The sequence below is a fragment of the Thermobia domestica genome, chromosome 9 (assembly GCF_964235325.1).
Source record: "Thermobia domestica chromosome 9, izTheDome1.hap1.1, whole genome shotgun sequence".
Taxonomy (NCBI): domain Eukaryota; kingdom Metazoa; phylum Arthropoda; class Insecta; order Zygentoma; family Lepismatidae; genus Thermobia; species Thermobia domestica.
The window spans coordinates 149,584,231-149,605,245 of record NC_137462.1 but is presented as its reverse complement, the minus strand read 5'-3'; the positions used below and the strand labels follow the sequence as shown (position 1 = coordinate 149,605,245).

General features: G+C 36.4%; 1 protein-coding gene across 2 annotated transcripts in view; it reads right to left on the bottom strand.

Moving 5' to 3' along the window:
• Nucleotides 1-21,015, bottom strand: part of mRpL33 (mitochondrial ribosomal protein L33) — a 40,429-nt gene that overhangs the window by 15,361 nt on the left and 4,053 nt on the right. For both annotated transcript variants that reach the window (XR_014133109.1, XM_081771991.1), the window contains exons 2-3: nt 18,498-18,567; nt 13,628-13,731 (exon numbers count right to left, since the gene is read on the bottom strand). Coding sequence is in view for 1 of the 2 variants with exons in the window: in XM_081771991.1 (XP_081628117.1) it covers nt 13,628-13,731; nt 18,498-18,538 (145 nt within the window). In the remaining variant the exon portion in view is untranslated. The remainder of the gene's footprint in view (nt 1-13,627; nt 13,732-18,497; nt 18,568-21,015) is intronic.

The following is a 21,015-nucleotide window of genomic DNA, read 5'->3' as shown; positions in this document are numbered from 1 at the left end:
CGGTTAGGCTCTCGAATATACGGTTCTGCTGTATGCATTTTCTTTTCTCAACGAACATTAGTTTTTGGTTGTATGTGAACCAAATCATCGAAGAAATCTTTCTGCAATCTGAGGATGCACCATACCATGGTGACAAGAACCCACGTTACATAGCTTTATACAAGTTCTAGAAAATTTTATACAACTATTCTATTGTTAATCCAAAGAGTTATTACCTTTCAGAATACCCTTGTATTGGGGTGACATTTTCTCTAATATTTCTTTTCTCCTACTTCTTCTTGCTTGGGCTCAGTGGTAGAACGTTCACCTTTGGTGCATGGGGTCCTTGTTTCGCTCCCAGCTCGCGCCAACTGAATTTTGTGGTGGACAAACACCACTTACGTGGGTTTTCTCGGGATTCTCCCGCTTTCTTCATTCCACCATTTGTTTACTTCATTTCTCATCATCACCGTCTCCTTTACCCTAGCCGGCACAACTTTGGGACGTAAAACTTGAAGATTTCATTTCATTTTTCTTCTTGCTTGGTAAAGCTACATTGAGAGGGCTTACAACGTAGCTTCTCTTTACTTGGTTTCGTGATGGTGTTTTTAACTAATTTCTAGTAAATAATTGTTCTTTTATGCTGCTTCAGAATTCTTATTTTTTCAACTATAATAAACACTAGAAAACTTCTTTATCTAGGGAGATGCGAAAAATGCGTACGACACTAGATACTACTAAACTGTCTCCGCATATCAAATTCTATGGAGTGTTTTAGCAGAAACTTGATGTAATACTATAATATTTCTTCTACACATATATTTTCATAAAACTTAGGTATATGACCTGGGTAATTTAATGGCATCTGTGGTAGCAGTTAAAGTCAAGAATCGGATATTAAAAGTAAGTAAAGTTAGAATATTTGATTATGAAAGCTATAAGACGCACATTAAAAAATGAAAAATCTTGCATTCTGGACATGGAAATCACAAGAAACACTTTCAGTGCTTCTCTGGTTCTTTTTCTCAACGTATCTCCTTCCGCTACTTTATCCATAAAACCACATGCTTCGATAGCAAACCTTTTCAAGGAAGAACGAATTTGGATCTACATTATCTGAAACCATTGTGCAGATTTAACTTGACTTACTTTTAAGAAGTCTGTCGGGGAGACAAAAATCTCTAGAACTACTTGATGGACCACCATGAATTTTGGGCAGGATGTAAAGAGTTAAAAGTTAGGGATCTAGTTCTTTGATGGTGGTGATATTTAAACCACAAGTGGTAGGAATCAACCATTTCCGGTTTTTACGTAGATCACAAAATCGTATATAGCAAAAACAGTAATAGATAGCGAGAAGCGGTTTCCTGCAATCTATTAAGCGTTTTACGGGCCAAAACCAAAGTGATAGAAATCCAGTACAATGTCCCATTTCAGTAATCAACTACAGAAAATGAATCATCGTGAAATTAAACTTCATGTGCTCCCTCACCGGGAACTAAACCTAGATCCACGTGCATGAAAGGCGTACCCGCTAGCCATTAGATCAACTGGGAAGGAAGGCCTTGATCTACATACAGCAAAACGGTAACAGACGACAAGAAGAGGTTCCTTGGAATCGATTTAGCCTTCTAAGTAGGGATGACTGCAAAGTTGAACCTTGAATCTGGGGATAACCTATATAATTCCTGAAAGGATTTGTCGAGCAAGTTCCAAAACAGGTTTCAATTCCTTGGCCGGAAGTGACCCCATCTCTTCAGGGTTGAAAATATATAGAATAACTTGACTTATATATCCTATATATCAAAGTACTCTGCCTGACTAGTAGATTAAGAATATAATATGCACTACCCAATTGTATCCTATTTTAAGGGACATAAACTCAAAAAATGATTATTTCACTATAAATATTTTAAATTAGAAACCTCACTATCACGCCATAAAGTGATCGTGAGACAGTGTGAGTTACGTGGTCCTCACACCTTAAAAAGAAAGGCCACGTCCTGATAGTACCATCTTGCCAGGACCGTGACGTGAGAGAAAACTAAAGCCAATCTCCGGCAAACAACATCTAGCCGAAGCCTTCTTCCCTTTCATCACCCGGGCCTTGTCGTGGCTTAAATCTTGAAGAGTGAGCAATCGGGGTTATATAGCTACAAAGAAAGAGCTGTTCAGATCGAATAAGTGAGCTCAAATTACCACCACGACCAGTTTTCCCTAATTAGTAACTCAAAATCTATTGAACATTTTTGTATCGTGTGACCTATCGAACAACACTGAAATGAAATGAAGTTTTACGTCCCACGATTATAATGTTTACTCCATAGGATGGTGATCCAGATAGAGCAAGCATTATATTTGATAGTCGTAAATAGGACGTTTGCTCGAGCGTTGACGATGAAACAAGTTATCCGAAGAAAGCTCCTTTCAACGCCAGCCACACATAAGCAAAAATTCTACGTACAACTTTTAGAGACACAAAAGATTCAGCATCATAATTTCGGAAAATTAATGAATTACACACATAATTAAAAGTAAATTTTGCACCATGCACTCAATAGACAGCCACGAGGCGTAGGAGATGACATGCACAATCGCAGAAAATACTCGTCAATCGATTTGAAAATTTTAATTATATTGATACTTATAATGCCTCAAACAAGGAAATAACGATTAAGAGAATAATAATAATGGATGTGTCTTAAAATGTGAAAAATAATTCGATTCGGTTAAGTGCAGAACATTATTACGCAGTGTCTTGTTGCAGCAGGGTAGAATGTGTTGTTATATGTCCATCTTGTTTGCGCCAAGTAAGTGTCTCCCGCTAAATCTCTTCAGCTCTCGCTGTTCGCGTGGGTTTTACGCGTTAAGTGACGTAAGAGCGGACAGAGCTGTGATTGGCTGAAGAAGTGTTGATCAAGGTCACTCCGCCCACATGCGTCCGATGAGTGAGAACACACACACACTCACACATAGAAACGTCGTCTGCTAGTATATGCTAGTCCTTTTAAATTAAAAAGAGAATTAAATTGCTTGAGCTGCATATTGCCAAAATAATGAATAAATGAGTTTATGACAAATGGCACCCGAACAGCTGATAGGTAAAGTTCTGGTGAGATACGTTTATCCTAAGAACCCTGGCAACACTTATAGTTTGTGTCTGCGTATGACGTGGACACACTGTAAGTTTTTGAAGCACTCTTCACTTGGGTTATAGTTCACATTAATGCTTGGTTAACACTGCACTCACTAAAATAAAATGTCTATTCAGTCCATAAATATGAATAAATGTATGGATATGTATTCATTGTAACCTATTAGTTCAAATGTACATTCACTCAATACTTAAAGAAATTGAATATTTAACACACACTAAAATATTGCAAATAATGTGAATAAAATGAGAAAACACTTCAAGCAATGAATTAATTTCAACCTTTAAAACACTTTCACCTTTGCAATCAATTGAACAAAACAAAAAAAGAATGAGTATAGATATATATATATAATTTTAGTTCGAATAACAACACTTCACAGTTCAGTTATAGCACACTGTTTATACTTTTACTATCTGCATACGTTACACTGTCCAAATTGTCCACTATTCACAATCTACACCATGTTCCAGCACAATGTCCAGTCCATAGGCCATCCTCTTCGTTCATTCTCTTCCCGTTGAATGAACACTCGACGATTAAATCTTCTGCTCCTATCCTCTTCCCATTGGATAGGGCTAGGTCCATCGGTGGAAGTTCTAGAAGGTCTCTGCATGCTATAGTCCTTTAATAGCGCTGGACTATTTTTCAAAATTCGGCGCCAATATGAAGATGCATGGAATACTATAACTTATTGCGTATAAACTTATTAACGTATAATTTGCATCTTCCTTTCTTTCTTTCTTTTTTTTCTTTTTTTTGTGACTTAAAATGTGCTGCATTTGCTACTGCTGCATTCGTATTAAGTGGAAGTGAATAGAATGTGTGTTCTTCTTATTGTTTGGACCTACGTGTGTTCTTCCTTGTGTTGTATTCTTCGTGTATGGATATCAAGTGTATGTTTTTACGTGTTACATGTAATTACTATAATAAGGTTAAAATAACATAATTATGGTTAAAAGGAAGTTGACTTGGGATGGATTAACAAAAGAAATGTAAGTATTTCTTCTTTCATTCTTTTTTTTTTTTTTTTTTTTTTTTTCAAATCACTTCACGAGTACAAACTACGACAAGCACGTCTCAATCCTCAACGCCTTCGTGCAACTTCATCAAATGAAAAAATGAAATCTTTTAGTTTTACGTCCCACGGTTATGCCGGTTAGGCTAAAGGAGACGGTGATAATGAGAGATGAGTGAAAATGGTGGAATGAAGAAAGTGGGAGGAAACGGGAGAACCCCGAGAAAACCCACGAGCACGGTGTTTGTCCACCACAAAGTTCACTTGGCGGGGGCTGGGATCGAACCCGGGACCCCAAGCACCAGAGGTGAACGCTCTACCACTGAGCCACCGCGCCCCCGCTTCATCAAATGAGTACATGGTACATGATAAATTAATATTGAAATATACATATATAGGACATGATGCTGAATAAAAATATATATATAGATAATATAATAAGCCTATAGATATATAACCTTAATGATGACTGTTACATGAATACTATAATGAAGAGAGAAATAAACCAATATAAGCTCGAATGATGGAGAATTATATTGAGGCAATGTCAGATGTCTACAGATGCCAACCTGTATCCATCTTAGGGATGGTCTGACGACTAAATGAAGAAGAGCCAACCCACAAAAAACCATATAAACCTACCCACTGTAAATACGACCACGAAGACACACAGAGATGTGGTTACAAAAACAAGTTATACTAAGGAAACCCCATAGAGTTTTATAGAAGACAAAAAAAACGATGCACATGAAATTCATGGCGAAATGTGGTCGTAGGTCTTAAGGTAAAACTTCAATGTTGTTCCAATAACAACAAAAGGAATACTCTAATAAACGTGTATATTACTCTAATATCTCCTAACATATCTCTAAATTCAAACTGACTTCTTCGAAGTACTAATGGTAATATTTCTCTAATAAATTCAACAACTTTCGCTCATCTAAATAACCATGTCGTACATTCCACAAGACATTTTCGTCGACGAAACTAGAATGTACTCTCACTTCTCGATCTTCATTATTAATACTACACAATTGATCTTCTTTACTTTCCTCTTCTTCTTCGTTCATGTAATCTCCGTTGGCTTCTTTTTCGGCTCTCTCTAAAATATCACTGAACTGTTCTTCATCCACATGCTTCTTCAGAATTTCTAGCCACTTTTTCCTAGTAGCTGGTGTTGGTCTCCACAGCTTCATTCTAAACATTCTGAAATCCGATATATTTACCACTTTGCGGATCCAATACTTCAAACACATTTTCACCAACTTGTTTCCACAGTAAGGTCCACGGTACACTTCACACAGTTTGGCTATACGTTTGTCTACCAAGCTACTAATATTATACTGACGTAAGAAAACTAAGTCACCTTCACACAAAGTTCTTCGAGCTCTCTGATGAACGTTCAACTTTTCGTTACGTTGCTGAATGATTTTCTTTCGCCGTAAGTCAGCCATTATTAATTTTCCATTCCAATCTATACCTTCTTGCTCATCGATTGTTTCGTTGTTTTTCACAATTCCAAAATGTGACAATGTAAATTCTTCTGGCTTGATGTTAAGATGTAATTCTGCAGGCGCTATTCCCAAACTGGCACTAATAGTATAGTTCAACAATAAACAAGCTTGCACAATATATTCTGGCCATGAAGAATGAGAATCGCGGCACAACACACGCAAAATTCTCTCTAAATCAGCATGGAATCTTTCGATGACATTTCCTTGTGCGTGATAAGGCGTAGTATAATGTATTTTAATGTTGTATGCTTCCATAGCTTGTACGAATTCCTTGCCAATAAACTGTGGTCCATTATCTACTAAGATGTTCATGAAAATACCAAGATGAAGCATGTATGACTCAGTAAGACATTTTGCGACACTTGCACTTGTTGCACGACGAAGTGGATATGCTACTAAATAACGTGAGTATACATCACACACTGTTAACAGGTAAGTTTCGCCATGTTTACCTCGAGGTAGAGGACCAACTAAATCTGCTGAGACCAAATAGCGTATGTTTTCCGCTGGCACTGATTGCATTAAACATTTCACCGGGTGATGGTCTACCTTCGTCCTCATGCAGACCTCACAATCAAGAATGTACGATTTAATGTCACTACGCATTGTTTTCCAATAAAACATACGGGAAATGATATTAAACACTTTCATAAATCCAAAGTGACCGTAATGATCATGGTAGCCAATTAAAATATTTTTCACTAAACATGGAGGTACACACAATTTTAATCTGTCTGGGAAGTGAAAATCTCTCACCATCAAAATACCATTTTTCAAAGTGTAATTTTGTTTCCAATTTCGAGCACTACTACGAAAAGAATTCTTATTTGCACTGCTTTCACTTTCACTTATATTACCTTGTAAATAACTAATAATAGGACGGTACTCGTCACATTCCCATTGTAATTTCGCAATTGTAGACGGATCTAAATCGAACACTTCTGATTGAACAGCCTGTATAGGATTCACATTCACCATTAGATCTTCCTGTGTTGGTAACATACGAGATAAACAATCACTTAGTGTGTTAGTCTTGCCTTTGATGAATTCTATTTCATAATCGTAAGATTGAAGTTCAAGAGACCACCTCATCAGTCTTGCATTCCAATTACGCATACGTTTTAACTGCACTAAGCTTTTATGATCTGTTCGTATGTATATTTTCGCTCCTTTGAGCCAAACATGCCACTTACGAATACACCACACAAATGCAAGACACTCAAGCTCAATTATGGCATAGTTCTGTTCGTGTTTATTAAGAGTACGGCTTGCATATTCTAATACACACTTCTCACCGTCAATAATTTGGTAACACACACAAGCCAACCCGAGTTTGCTTGCATCACTTTCGAGATAAAACGGCTTATCGAACTGTGGATGGTGTAACTTAACATCTTTCACTAATTCAGCCTTTAATGATTCAAATGCCTTTTGGTGTTCTTCTTCCCACTTCCATTTCTTTTTCCTCCCTAAAAGTTCGTAAAGGGGTTTAGCAATAACAGCATGATCTTTGATTGTTCGCGAATGCCACTGCACAGCACCAAGAAATGAGCGTAACATTTTTAAATTTTTAGGCACTGGTAACTTCTCGATTGCTTCAGCTGATTTCGGATCCTTTCGTATGCCTTCTGAAGATACGTAATAGCCTAAATAATTAATTTCACTTACACCAAAAATGCACTTCGATAAATTTAGTGTCATGTTCGCATCACTTAACAAACTAAGCACTTCATCTAACTGCTGTAAGAATTCTGGTACGCTTGTACAACCAAGAGCTACATCGTCCATATACCTGATTAATTTCTCTTGTAGCGGTAAAGGGAACACTTTATTCAAACACAATTGCAGTACAGACGATCCATTTTTTTACGCCGAACACCATGCGTGTGTACTCATATAACGTTCCTTCGAACAAGAAGGCTAAGTATGGCATAGAATCTTATGTAATTCCACATTGTTGATACGAACTAGTAAAATCAAGAGTACCTAGCACACGTTTCCCACTAAATTTAGCAAAGAGGTCGGACAACTTTTCTACACGCAGAGCTGGATTCTTAATGTGCACATTTAATGCTCTACAATCTGTTACTATTCTCAACGCTCCACTCTTTTTCAATACTACGTGCAACGGTAATAGATGACATGATGAACTAGGTCTAATGACACCCCACTTTAACAGTTTTCGGATCTCTTCACGCACTCCTTCCTTATATTTGTGCGGAATATCATAAGGACGAGCAACAATGGGTTCATTTGTATCCACTTCTAATCGGTACGAAATTTGTTACACAGGCCAGGAAAACGGGCGAACACTTTCCTATGTTTCATTAACAGCTGAAATAATTGTTCTTTCTCGTTTTCACTAAACAGCGTAGCGCGTGTAACTGCATCCCTTATTTCATCTACTGTGAAATATAGATCCGGTGGGAAGTCCTCCACTAAGTCACTAGCTTCATTTTTCTCTAAAGGCTCGGCGCACCCACTGCGGAACACATTCATCGTTCTCGCATAAAAATCATTAAGGTCCCTTATCTCGGACAATACGACAATAGGGGCTACCTTGCACTTAATTTCACTTACATTAGCTACAATGACATTTTCACTATTTCTCTGTATTAAAGGCACTTCACCACTAATTCCTTGAAATTCAACACGCAAGTTACTTCGCTTAAAATCGATGACACTGTTTAATTTCTCGAGAAAGTTTGCACCGAGTATTACGTCTTCGTGCAGTTCTGGTAACACAAGAAACTCAACTGGCACTTCCACATTTTCAATTCGTACCGGTAAGATAACCCCTCCTTTCACGTTCTTTTTCTTTCTTCCTAGAAAATCGCACAAAACGATATGCTCTCCTTTTTGCAAATGCACGTTTGCTACACACTTTGTTACTTCTCGAAAAATATTATACCGTAATAGGCATAGTTCTGATCCACTATCTAACAGACAGATTTTGGGTTGATCGTTTAACAAAATTTTTACTCTCATTGTATTATGACCTAATTCACATTTGATCACTTCTTCTTCGTTATCATTACTTATATCATCTTCTGCTTGTAAATCTTCCTCGTTGCACATATGTGGAAAAGTAATCCGGTTTACACTACTGAAATCCCTCCCCTTTGAAGCGACCAAGTGGGAGGGCGCTACTAGTTTAAAGGCACAGAACTCTGCGGATAAAAACCACTTTGTTGGTATGGAAATTGACGTTGCTGATTGTTCCCACTGTTCACATTAGGACCTCTATTAAACGTTGGAAACCAATTATTATTTTGATTCGGACTACCTTGGGAAGTCGACGCACTCCTTTGATTTTCGTTTGCCCTTGCACCTTGCGTTTCGTTTCGATTTTCATTTGCACTTGTATTTTGTCGGCCATTGCCTTGCGACTGATTACCACCGCTCGAGTTGTTATTATTTCTGTTAAAATTACCTCGCCGTCCACGTCTATGAAATTTCCTTTTCCATCCCTGTTTGAAATTCGGACGCGCACTATTATCACTGCTCACTTCACTACCGTGTTCTACTTTTACATTATTCACGCCAACACCGGCACCACCTTGCTGTTGCTGCTTATTACGCTGATTATCGTACATATTAATAATTCCTGACAATCCTTCGATGGACTGCACACTCGCAAGGAACTGATTTATGTTATCAGGCATAGAACCCATCATAGCTAATTGGTACCGCTTGGGCAGGAGAGTGATGATGTGTGACAACGTAATGGTTGGATTTTCGTATTCTTCCAGAGCTTGAATTTGACTAAAACGCTCTGTCACAAAATCAACAACACTACTATACCGTTTTGGGTCAAACGGAATAGATCGCAAGTTGCGCAGACGCGTAGCTTTCACTAAGGGACTCTCAAATGCATTCTGAAACTCTATCACAAATTCTTGAAAAGTTTGACACTTCTTACCGTGTAAATCGTACCACTTAAGTGCACTGTCCTTAAGAATCAACGGCATGATCGTTAAATATTCACTTTGAGGCACTCCGGCGAACGACATTTCTCTACCGAAATTTTCCAAAAATGCTCTTGCACTTTCCTTCATCATATCACCTGAAAATGTGGAGAGTTGTTTAATGTCTGCTAATCGCAATGAACAACGCCTTACATTCACTTCACTATTTCTTGCACGCTTAATACGCGGACTTTCTCTTTCGGTTTTGATTCTTGACACGGTTCTCTTTATTACATCACTTTCCACCTCTGTATCGGACGCCGTTTGAGACTCACTGCTCGATTTTCTCTCACGCTTCACACTGTGCACGGAACCTGTGTTTCTTTGTGACATATTACTTCCAGTATCATGGTGCTCATTTGCTAATTCTATACGCTGCACACGCTCTGATAATCGTTCCACATCTTGCTTAGTTTGTTCACTTAATTCACTGGCGCGGAGACACGTTTCAATACACTGCTGGTTAAATTTACCCTGCTCGTGGCACACTTGAATACACTCTTGCACTGCTATACTATATTCACCTTGTTTAGTCTCGCACTTCTGAATTCTGCTTTCACGGTACTTGTCGAGACTTTCGACCAAACGCAACCTTTTTTCGTAATCATCCACTCTATTGTGACATTCATCTAATTGACGTTGTTGGTCGTTTACTTGGCGCGTATTTTCTTCAACTGTGCCCCGTATATCATGCACTGCATCTGCTAATTCACGTACACTTCTACGTATATCTTTACTCGTATTAAAACACTTTAATTCCACTGCTTCAATTCGTTCTATCAATTCATGTCGCACTGCACTAATACACTTATTCACATTGTTAATTTCACCTGACAAATCATCTTTACATTGGGATATGTTTTCACGACACTCGCTACGTAATTCCTTGATATCATCTTGCATTTTCTGTTGGTTTACATTTATCGCCTCAACGCTTTCACTCACACGCTTTTGATTATCACTCAATTCGTTTTGGCTTTCATTCAACTTATTCTGATTTTCTTTAATTTCATTAATTGACGCACTCAGTTCCCTTTGCATAGATAAGAGAACTGTTCTAAGATCACCTTCAGCCATGATGTTGCAAATATAACAAACTCGCTAACACAAATAATTGACTAATTTCTGCAAAAATCTAAGAATGCAAATAATAAAAATATTCTAATTTCGACAGGATTTAGGCTTAAATATGCAAGGATGAATGCACTGGACAAGGATACAATGACACGAATTTCAGGTACTATTAACTCTCTGAGATGGCGGCAAAATTACGCAGCAAGTTTTGAACATCAGAAATACCTAGGCCTATGTTCGTAAACACAAAAACTGAACATTTATACAAAAAGAAAGGTTTCTGCTTCGACACATTTATCCCGGCACCATTTTATAATGTTTACTCCATAGGATGGTGATCCAGATAGAGCAAGCATTATATTTGATAGTCGTAAATAGGACGTTTGCTCGAGCGTTGACGATGAAACAAGTTATCCGAAGAAAGCTCCTTTCAACGCCAGCCACACATAAGCAAAAATTCTACGTACAACTTTTAGAGACACAAAAGATTCAGCATCATAATTTCGGAAAATTAATGAATTACACACATAATTAAAAGTAAATTTTGCACCATGCACTCAATAGACAGCCACGAGGCGTAGGAGATGACATGCACAATCGCAGAAAATACTCGTCAATCGATTTGAAAATTTTAATTATATTGATACTTACATTGCCTCAAACAAGGAAATAACGATTAAGAGAATAATAATAATGGATGTGTCTTAAAATGTGAAAAATAATTCGATTCGGTTAAGTGCAGAACATTATTACGCAGTGTCTTGTTGCAGCAGGGTAGAATGTGTTGTTATATGTCCATCTTGTTTGCGCCAAGTAAGTGTCTCCCGCTAAATCTCTTCAGCTCTCGCTGTTCGCGTGGGTTTCACGCGTTAAGTGACGTAAGAGCGGACAGAGCTGTGATTGGCTGAAGAAGTGTTGATCAAGGTCACTCCGCCCACATGCGTCCGATGAGTGAGAACACACACACACTCACACATAGAAACGTCGACTGCTAGTATATGCTAGTCCTTTTAAATTAAAAAGAGAATTAAATTGCTTGAGCTGCATATTGCCAAAATAATGAATAAATGAGTTTATGACACGATTATTCCGGTTAGGCTAAAGGAGACAGTGATAATGAGAAATGAATGAAATGGTGGAATGAAGAAAGTGTGAGGAAACGAGAGAACCCCGAGAAAACCCACGAGCACGGTGTTTGTCTACCACAAAGTCCACACGGCGCGAGCTGGGATCAAACCAGGGAGCCCAAGCACCGGAGGTGAACGCTCTACCACTGAGCCACCGCGCCTATCGAACAACACGTCTAGATATAATAAGCAGCTGACGAATATATAATGAACGTACTAATCTGACAACGTATATAGATTAAATCGTTAAAAATATAAAAGTTGAAATAAGTGCACCCAATGTATAACATCCAGCCATAACAATGAGTCACATTAGTTGTGATACCAAATCACTCACTGTTAATTAGATATTATGGATATGCTTTTCTCAACTTTATAGGTCCACAAATATAGAATATTTATAGTGAAATAATCATGTTTTTTTTATTCATTACTATAGGATATAATTGAGTAGTGTATGTTATATTCTTAATCTATTAGTCATGCAGATCACTTTGATATATAAGACATACACGTAAAGTTGTTCTATACATTTCCAACCCTGATGGGGTGAGGTCATTCCGGGCAAGGAACTGAATCTTGTTTTGGAACTTACTTGACAAACCTCTTTAAGAAATATATATAGATTATCCCTAGATTCAAGGTTAAACTTTGGAGTCATCCCTGGTAAGAATAGGTATCATCCCTCTGAACTCCCTATTCAAACCGGAAGTGGCAGAAATCAACCACTTCGGGTTTTAACGTTCGTCACTAGAGAAAAAAACTAGTAGATGGCGAGAAGCAGTTTTCTTCAATCAATTAAGCGTCCCAAGAATATACCCCATTTCCACTCTAATATTTAGAGATGCAAGTGCTTTAAAAAATGTTTTCCCATTATATAAAACGTGTGCACACACACACACATACACGAACATTATATATATATATATATATATATATATATATATATAACTTCCAACTTCTAGGTACTTGATAAGATGTCTGGGCCGCCAAGGCGACATTTGGAATATATGGGTGTGTGCATAGATTACACTTGCATGTAAACACAAATAGAGTTTGAAAACCATTTAAGACAGCCAGCAAGAACTAAACATAGGACTTGCAAGTACTGGATATTGTAAACGCATTTTCTTAGTTGTAGAATCCACTACTGGAAAACAGAAGTGGTACTTGTCCAAGAAAGTTATAAAAAGACACACACACACACACAAAAGCCAAAATTTCTGTCTTTCTCCTCAGAAAAAACGGCTTTTATGAGAAAAAAAAAAAAAGCTATCTTTACTACATCTACTGAAGCTAGAAGTGGTAGAAATGATCTACTACTTTCCGCTTCAATATTAATTGAGAAAATATTACGCCATTCAAATAAAACTCCTTCAGGTGGTGTATATGTGACACTCCTACTTACTTATAGTTACAGGATGGACAGAATCTATAACCTCGCTTCAATGGATAGTACAGCGGAACACGATACATAGAAATAGAAGTCAGACAAGTCCTGAAACCGTTTGTTGTGATTTTCACGTCTAGAATGCAAGGTAAGAATAATTTCTACTAAAGTCAGCTTTAAATGTAAACTGATTTCGCTAATATCATGAAAGATACTTTAATATACGTAAACATATTTTTGCATTTTATTTCTAGTATTAGGCCGCAGTGAAATAAGCAAGACGCTTAGGACACGAAGGATATGATTTCATGACTTAACCCACTAAGCGACTCAACTCATTTTTTGTTTTCATTGATTAACATGCGTTACAACTTAATAAAAGTTGAGCAGAATGGCACTTACCAAATGGATCCCACATAATAAATTCCAGTTTATCTCCCAATCTTTCTCGAACGACGCTCCGTTTATGTCCAGATACCATACTTTCACACATGACCAGTATATGCCTAAAAACAAAATTAACACTACATATATTAAAACTATACGTAAATACTGAACAACATTTTGTTTCATTCACATTTTAAACACCATCACAAACCTAATAATTTCCCTTATATTTTGTGCGCCCCGGTATCTTGAAGCTATCAATATATCAACGAATTAGATATTTATAATATTACTTTGCTGACGCAGAAACATTCTAGTAATTTCCCGCGCCATTAGAGTAAAACCTCCAACTTTATAAAAGGAAAATACCTTCTAATGGACTTTCCACTTTTAATATATGAAAGGGAAATATCGCGGATAAACGAAAATAAGTGAAACGTTCTCGATTTGAGAATTAGATTCTGTTGTTCTTGTTTCGCTATCCTATCAACAATGGCAATGGACATTAAGTACTAATAGACAAAAATGATAAAATCTATACGTACGGAACCCATTACAGAAAAAAAATGTATTTTTATTGATTTCCGGTAACTGTATCTTGTTTGTAATTTTACTCAAAGCATTAAAATGAGTCAGGAAAAATTACGAACAATGAATTAGATTGGTCTTAAACAACGAAATTATTAATCTGTTGGACATTCAAGAGAACCGAGGTAGTGGGAGTCATCAGCTGCAACCTCTTATACGAAACTTCAACGCTAAACGAATTGATTCTAGTAGACAGACGAGTGTAATCTCAGAGCTTTCTATGCACATTGACTATGATCACAACACAAATAGTAGGTGAAGATTTAGGTTGAAATGTGTATGGAACGCATGTTAATAATGTAATGTAACGCATGTACTTCGACAACTAACTTCAGGTATGTGGGACAAACAGGCTGTTTGAAGAGTTTGAAGCCAATAAAAAATATTTCTTTTATATACGTGGATATGATTTTGTGATAACAGGACAAAACGTGGACATATCTTAGTGATAAACGGACAAAAAGCCATTCCAAAGAAGAAATAGGTTACAAGTCGGCGATAAACTCAAAAGGTGGAATATCGCTTCCTGTGTAAGCTAGCGCTTCCGAAATAAATGCCCCACGTTTATACCCTTTAGGCTAAGGAGAAAAGATGATTAAGGCTAGTGAACGACGATGGGAGAATTGATGAAATGATATTGTGGGAGGAAACGGGGGTACTCCGAGAAAACTCATCGACATTATGTTGTCCACCATAAACTTACTTGGCCGGGGATCGAACCAGGGTCTCACGCACCAGAGATAAGCGCTCTACCACTGAACCACCGTATCCCCGCTAATGCTTAAAAAATGAACTTCGAAACTGAATATTTCAAAGATTACTGGCCGGCGAGGTGAGGCAGCATGTTCCCAACGTAAACATATTGCATCTCTATCGAAAAACATGGCATGAAAAGAACTTCGACAAAAAATGTGAGCGAATCTGTCAATAAAGGTGAACATGCATGGATCGAGTAGCTACCGAGAATCAATGATAGGTTTATGGCAAATCCAATTTCTAATACTTTAAGGGTGACGAGGGATTAGTTTGAAAGCGTGGGTACATAGCACCATGGGTAAAAGCCTATAAAGTTAACAAAAAAATGCATAATCGTAGAAGCAACTAAAGAATACCATTCTATGATTCAAATGGTGATTATTCACTGCATAACCCAATCGTTTTACAGGAAAATTTCCATAATATTAGCTTCTACTGATTTTTTTTTTTCAGAAATGAAGACTACAAATACATAATGACATCCTTGGTTGTGCTGTATGGATTTTGTAGAGGTTGGGGTGAATTATTTATATCATGTATTTTCTCCGGATTTTACCTTTTATGCCCCGTATTTTTCTTTTCCCCAATAACTTCTTTATTATCCTGCTATATTATTTATTATTACTTTTAGATTACAGAGTATGAAATGGAACATTAAAACTTCAACATTTTTATAAAACTTTAGAGAACTAGTAACATGTTTACCAAATTTGCAATATTGGAAGAAATATATTCTACCTCTTAATTCCCCCAGCACGACAAAAGGGAGGAAAAAAGCTTGCCCTCCGCATCTCACAAGAGAACGCAATTTTCTAAGTGGTAGCCCTAGATAGCAATTCATTAATATACTATTAATATAACTATGTAATTCTTTTACAATTATCTCTTTACTTTCGAGCAACAAAAGGGAAGTATGGTGATCGTTAAAAAAAAAAAAAAAAAAAAAAAAAAAAAAATCCAGATTTCAACGGATTTATACTTTTCACGGTCCAGAGATAAAGACAAAGTGATTTGAATCTGATGATTTTGTTCATATTTTAAAAATAAATATTTTATTTATAGCCTGAGAATATGGTGTAACTCATTTCTCCTGAAAACATCCATTAGGGGTAGTTTATTCCTGAGAGTGAGCTTTTACGGACTATCTTCTCAAGAACGGTTAACGCGATTTTCTTCACATTTCGTGCATAAATATTTCATTAATATCCTAATGATATTGCATAACATTTGTTCTGAAAAAATCTACGAGGGATTGTTTTTTTTTCGGACGATTTTCTAAAAAAAATTTAAAAAAACGCAATTTTTTCACTTTCATAAATACATATTTCATTAATAACTCAACAATGCTGTGTAGATTATTCGTTACGAAAAATTCACAACGGGTAGTTTACTAATGAAGATGAGTTTCTTTCCAAACTATTATACTTTGTCAAAAATGACTCAAGCGATTTTGGTCATATTTCATTTTGATTATTCCTATAATATTCACAACGGATAATTTACTCTTGTGTGAGATTTCTCTCTCTCTCTCTTTTTTTTTTAATGATTTTGTAAAACAACAATTACGCAAATAAACAAATATTTCATTAATAACTATAACATATGGCATAAGTAATTTCTTGTGGAAAAATCTACAAGTCTAGTTTACTTTGTGGATGAGTTTTCTTTGGATGAAGCTTACAGAAAACATCGTATAATCTTCGTCCTATTCTACAAGAAAATGTTTCATTAACAACTGCAGCACAACATGATTTAGTTCAAGAAATTGGAACAAGAAAGTTTAGTGTAGTGGCCTGTACCTTTCATTCTTAAATTTTTCATTTTTGCAGTTAAGTGCTCCCTTACCACTGACTCAATACAAGTTTGAACTGGTTTCAGTTGTTACACGATTATTGAGAGCGCCTGAAGAGAATTTACATTTGTGAGATGTGTTACGAAAATGGGTCGGCAAAAGTTTGAGCAATATTCTGCCATCAAATTTTGTGTAAAGCTTGGTGATTTAGCCATTGTGACTTATGAAATGTTAATCAAGGGCTTGTGGAGAACATTCCCTCCCTACCCAGAGCACAAATGTTCGAATGGAACAAATCCTTTTTAGAAGACGGAGAACAAGTGTAAGACGAACCTCGTGCGGGAAGACCTTCAACCTCAAAAACGGATGATTATGCGGGAAGAGTGAAGTCTCTTGTGTGGTCAGTTCGTCGATTGGCGATGAGAATGAGCAGTAATGAATTAAATGTGAACGTCTTTACCATCCATAGACATGAGAAAAATGTGTGCTAATAGGTTTCAAAGAATCTTACGACTAAGCCAGAATTCTTCAGTCGTGGTATCACAGGAAATGAATAATGGATTCTTGAGTACGATCACGAGAGAAAACGCCGTAGTCGGGAGTGCAAACTCCCCCCTTTATAAGAAAGCGAAAGTGAACAAATCCGAAATCGAATTGATGCTCATTTGTTTATCGTCGACAAGGAATTTGTACCATCAGGACCAAGTATCAAATTTTTTATCGATAGGTCCTTGAAAGACTTAGGAAAATGGTGGGACGTGTGCAACCAGACATAGCACGCACTTAGATGCTGCAACATGATAGTCTCCATCAACGAACTTTCAACAGAAAAAAAAAAGCATTATTGTCATTCGTCAACCTCCTATTCGTCGGATCTCAGTCCCTGTTACTTCTTTTTATTCCCAATGCTCAAAATCTCTTGAAATTATGCCATTTTGGTGCTTAGGACAATACCCAGAAGAGTGAAACAGACGAGCTGAAAGGTATTCCAGCACTGGTAAACGGAACAGAAACAAAACTTTCATCGCTGTGTAGCTGCCCAAGGAAACTATTTTGAAGGGGGTAACCTTAATTTCCAAAAAATAATAAAATTCATCGTTAAGAGAAAATTCAGTTTCATTATTTGTCTAACAAGACTAGCAGAAGTACGCGGCTTTGCACCGAAAGGATAATTGTTGTGCATAATATTTGAAAATAAAGAACTGAGTCGAATAAATAACGGCAAGCATAAATGCCTCGGGAGTTGATATGCACGTCGTTGATTAAACTTGGGCTTAAATGTCATCGAGACTGTCACGAATCAGCTTAGCGATCCCGAAAACTACGGATCCGACACTAATATCGATCATCAGATGGAGACCGTACTTTGGCTTAGACGGCAACGAGTATGTCACTATTCATCTCAACAACCACGAAAACTATCGATGTGACACAAACATCGATCGTTTTCTATTATTTCTACAAGTTACTTCTTTCCACACCCCTAGGAGTGCTAGGGATGTATTACCCCACAAAAGTTTTATAGATTATAATTTATATGTGTATATTCACTTGTTTTTTAAAAATGTCTTTGATATAGCTACTTTAGAAATATGCCAAGCCAACGGTGTGGATCTGTATACCGGAAAAATATAAACATTTTTATATACTAGTACATAAATGCTGTTCTTTACTAGAATAAACCTAATTGGAAAAAGCACTTGTACTTATGATAATCATTAAACAGGAGCCTTAATTAGTATTACTTACTTTGCTTTAGCCTTCTTTAATAAGACATTGGTCAAAAACATAATGCACTTCAAAGCTTACACCAACAAACCTGAAATAAAAATAATAAGAGTAATAAACGAACAAAATGTATTGTCCTATCATTATTCATTTTTCATAATCTGCTTTAGTCAAAAGGAGCAATCGTAAGCTTAAAATTTATAGCATACTTTGAAAGAAGTAGGGTGACGTGTGGAATTGTATCGAGTCAATTATGCAAGGCCCTATAATTTCTATGGATTAAAATGTATAGCTCAATTCAGTAAAATATGTGTTATTTACCATAAAAGCCACACAAATCAAGCAGAATTGTTTTAAAAGGCTGGTTTTATTGACTTATAAGCAATAATAATAATAATAATAAAACTGCTTTCATTCGCAGTACGGGATTTCATAACACTTTGGCTGGTGTTAATTTTTAAGCTACCTATTAAAATTATTGTTTTACAGATGTAAGTGGTTTTACCATGTTCAAAAGAACTACGGTACAAAAATAATTACATTACTTATTACACTAAATTATATGTTTACCAGCTGTGCAATAATTGCCCCATTTATTATGGCAGAGAAAAAAGGGCAAATATGACATTTTTTTAAAAAGCAAGAATATAAAATTTGAAGAAGAAAATGTATCAAAACGATACTTATTGGAAGTCTGTTTACGGTCTGCTGAATTTGGATGTCTTTGTAAACATCTGTGACATAAATACCTACATTACAACTTTTCTTTCGATGTTGATGTACAGAAGTGGATTTTTTCACCCCCCTTACCCTGAATGGACATGAACCATTTATAGTGGACGACGGTGAAGCGACATGCTATATGTACAAATGAGTTTTTAGGTATTAAGATGAACTTTTCGCAGTGGACCCGGAATCAGATTTTGCCTGAGAAGTCGCTAATTACATTGTGCCTTTAGTAAGTCTCATGATGTAGCTGATAATATATTTATATTTTCCAAAATACGCAGCCATTGTAAACGTTTTAAATACATTCAGGCTTAAGAGTTTTAAAGTCTTTTTACGAGTTTTCATAGTTAAATTATTCTTATTTCTTTTTGTAGAAATAAAGAAAAAAACAAGAATCGTTTTACTGTCTGGTGTAATTATTCACAACTTCCTTATAAAAACAGATAGAAATAATTTAGAAAAACTGTTTTCAATTGCTAAAACAGGCCTATGATATGATTTCCAAACAGTCTGTGCAATATAAATACAATAGACGCTAGGAGACTTTGCCATAATTCTCTCAGAGTTGGGACAATTCTGATAGTGGGAAGTGTAAAAAAAAAAAAAAAAAAAAATCTCTTATAGAGGTTTGAGATTTTTCTTCTTATTATATGCAAATAATATAAGTAACATAAAATTACTATGTTATTTGTCAAAGTTAAAGTTATATTATTTTGGGATATAAGCAGTTAAGGTTTACGTTTACTTACCACAATTGTCTCATGTCATTCTACATCACATGGTATTAAGTAGTAACTTACCATGCACACGATTTCGTTTGTCCATTGTGTACCTTTTCCATGCAGACTACGGATATGAGATTTTAAAAGAAGTACAGATAACATCTCTTAAACCCCAAAGGTAAATAAATATTTATGGGACCAACAAACATGAAGTCATCTGTTAACATAAAAACAGTGGAAGTGTGTTTCAAATGCAATTCTAATGTAAAGCTAGTTTGTAGTGAAACAGCATAGGTTGGGGGTAGGAGGATCAGTGGTAGCAGCGGTAACGTCTAATTTGTGAGGATCCTGGTTCAGTTCCAGCTCACGCCAAGTAGGCTTTGTGATGAACAAACGGTACGAGTTAAGTTTAAGAATACCACTCTGCATATAAAACATATTCGATACTTGTATCCTGTATGTTTTAAACCACTAAAATAGTTTGTTTCACATCTGGAAAATTTTATTTAACATTATGTATAACTATTTTCATTGTATGATGAATAGCTCTTCAGCCCTCTATTGTACTAGCTTTCTTAACACTTTGGGTAACTGGAAAAATCAGCTCCCCCTCCCATAAAAAAAAAAACTTCCTTTCGCTTTTCCGACTGTATGATATAATGACATCAAATATTGCCTGTGTGTAAAATTGGCCTTACAGTCATAACCATCACGATGGCGATCTTGGGACCTGCCATACGGAACTTGGCGTAACATTTTTTTTCTTTTTCATAGCAAGTGTTTATCTTATAAATAAGTAGCATCAGGTAAAACATAACGTCACATCTGGATTTTTGAGAAGCCAATCAGTCTAAAACGCTGTATCACTTAATTCCCTCCCAGTTTAACATTTTAAAAATAATCCAAGATAGCCACCATGATGGCCACAAGCAAGGCCGAATTTAGGCATGGGCCACGTGGCCCCGGGAGCAGGGCGGCAATTTTTAAAAAAACGATAGAACTATTGAAAATACACATATTTCACCAACGACTCAATAAAATAAGCGAAAGCCATTTTTTTAATGGCTGTGACTACAACAATATTGTAG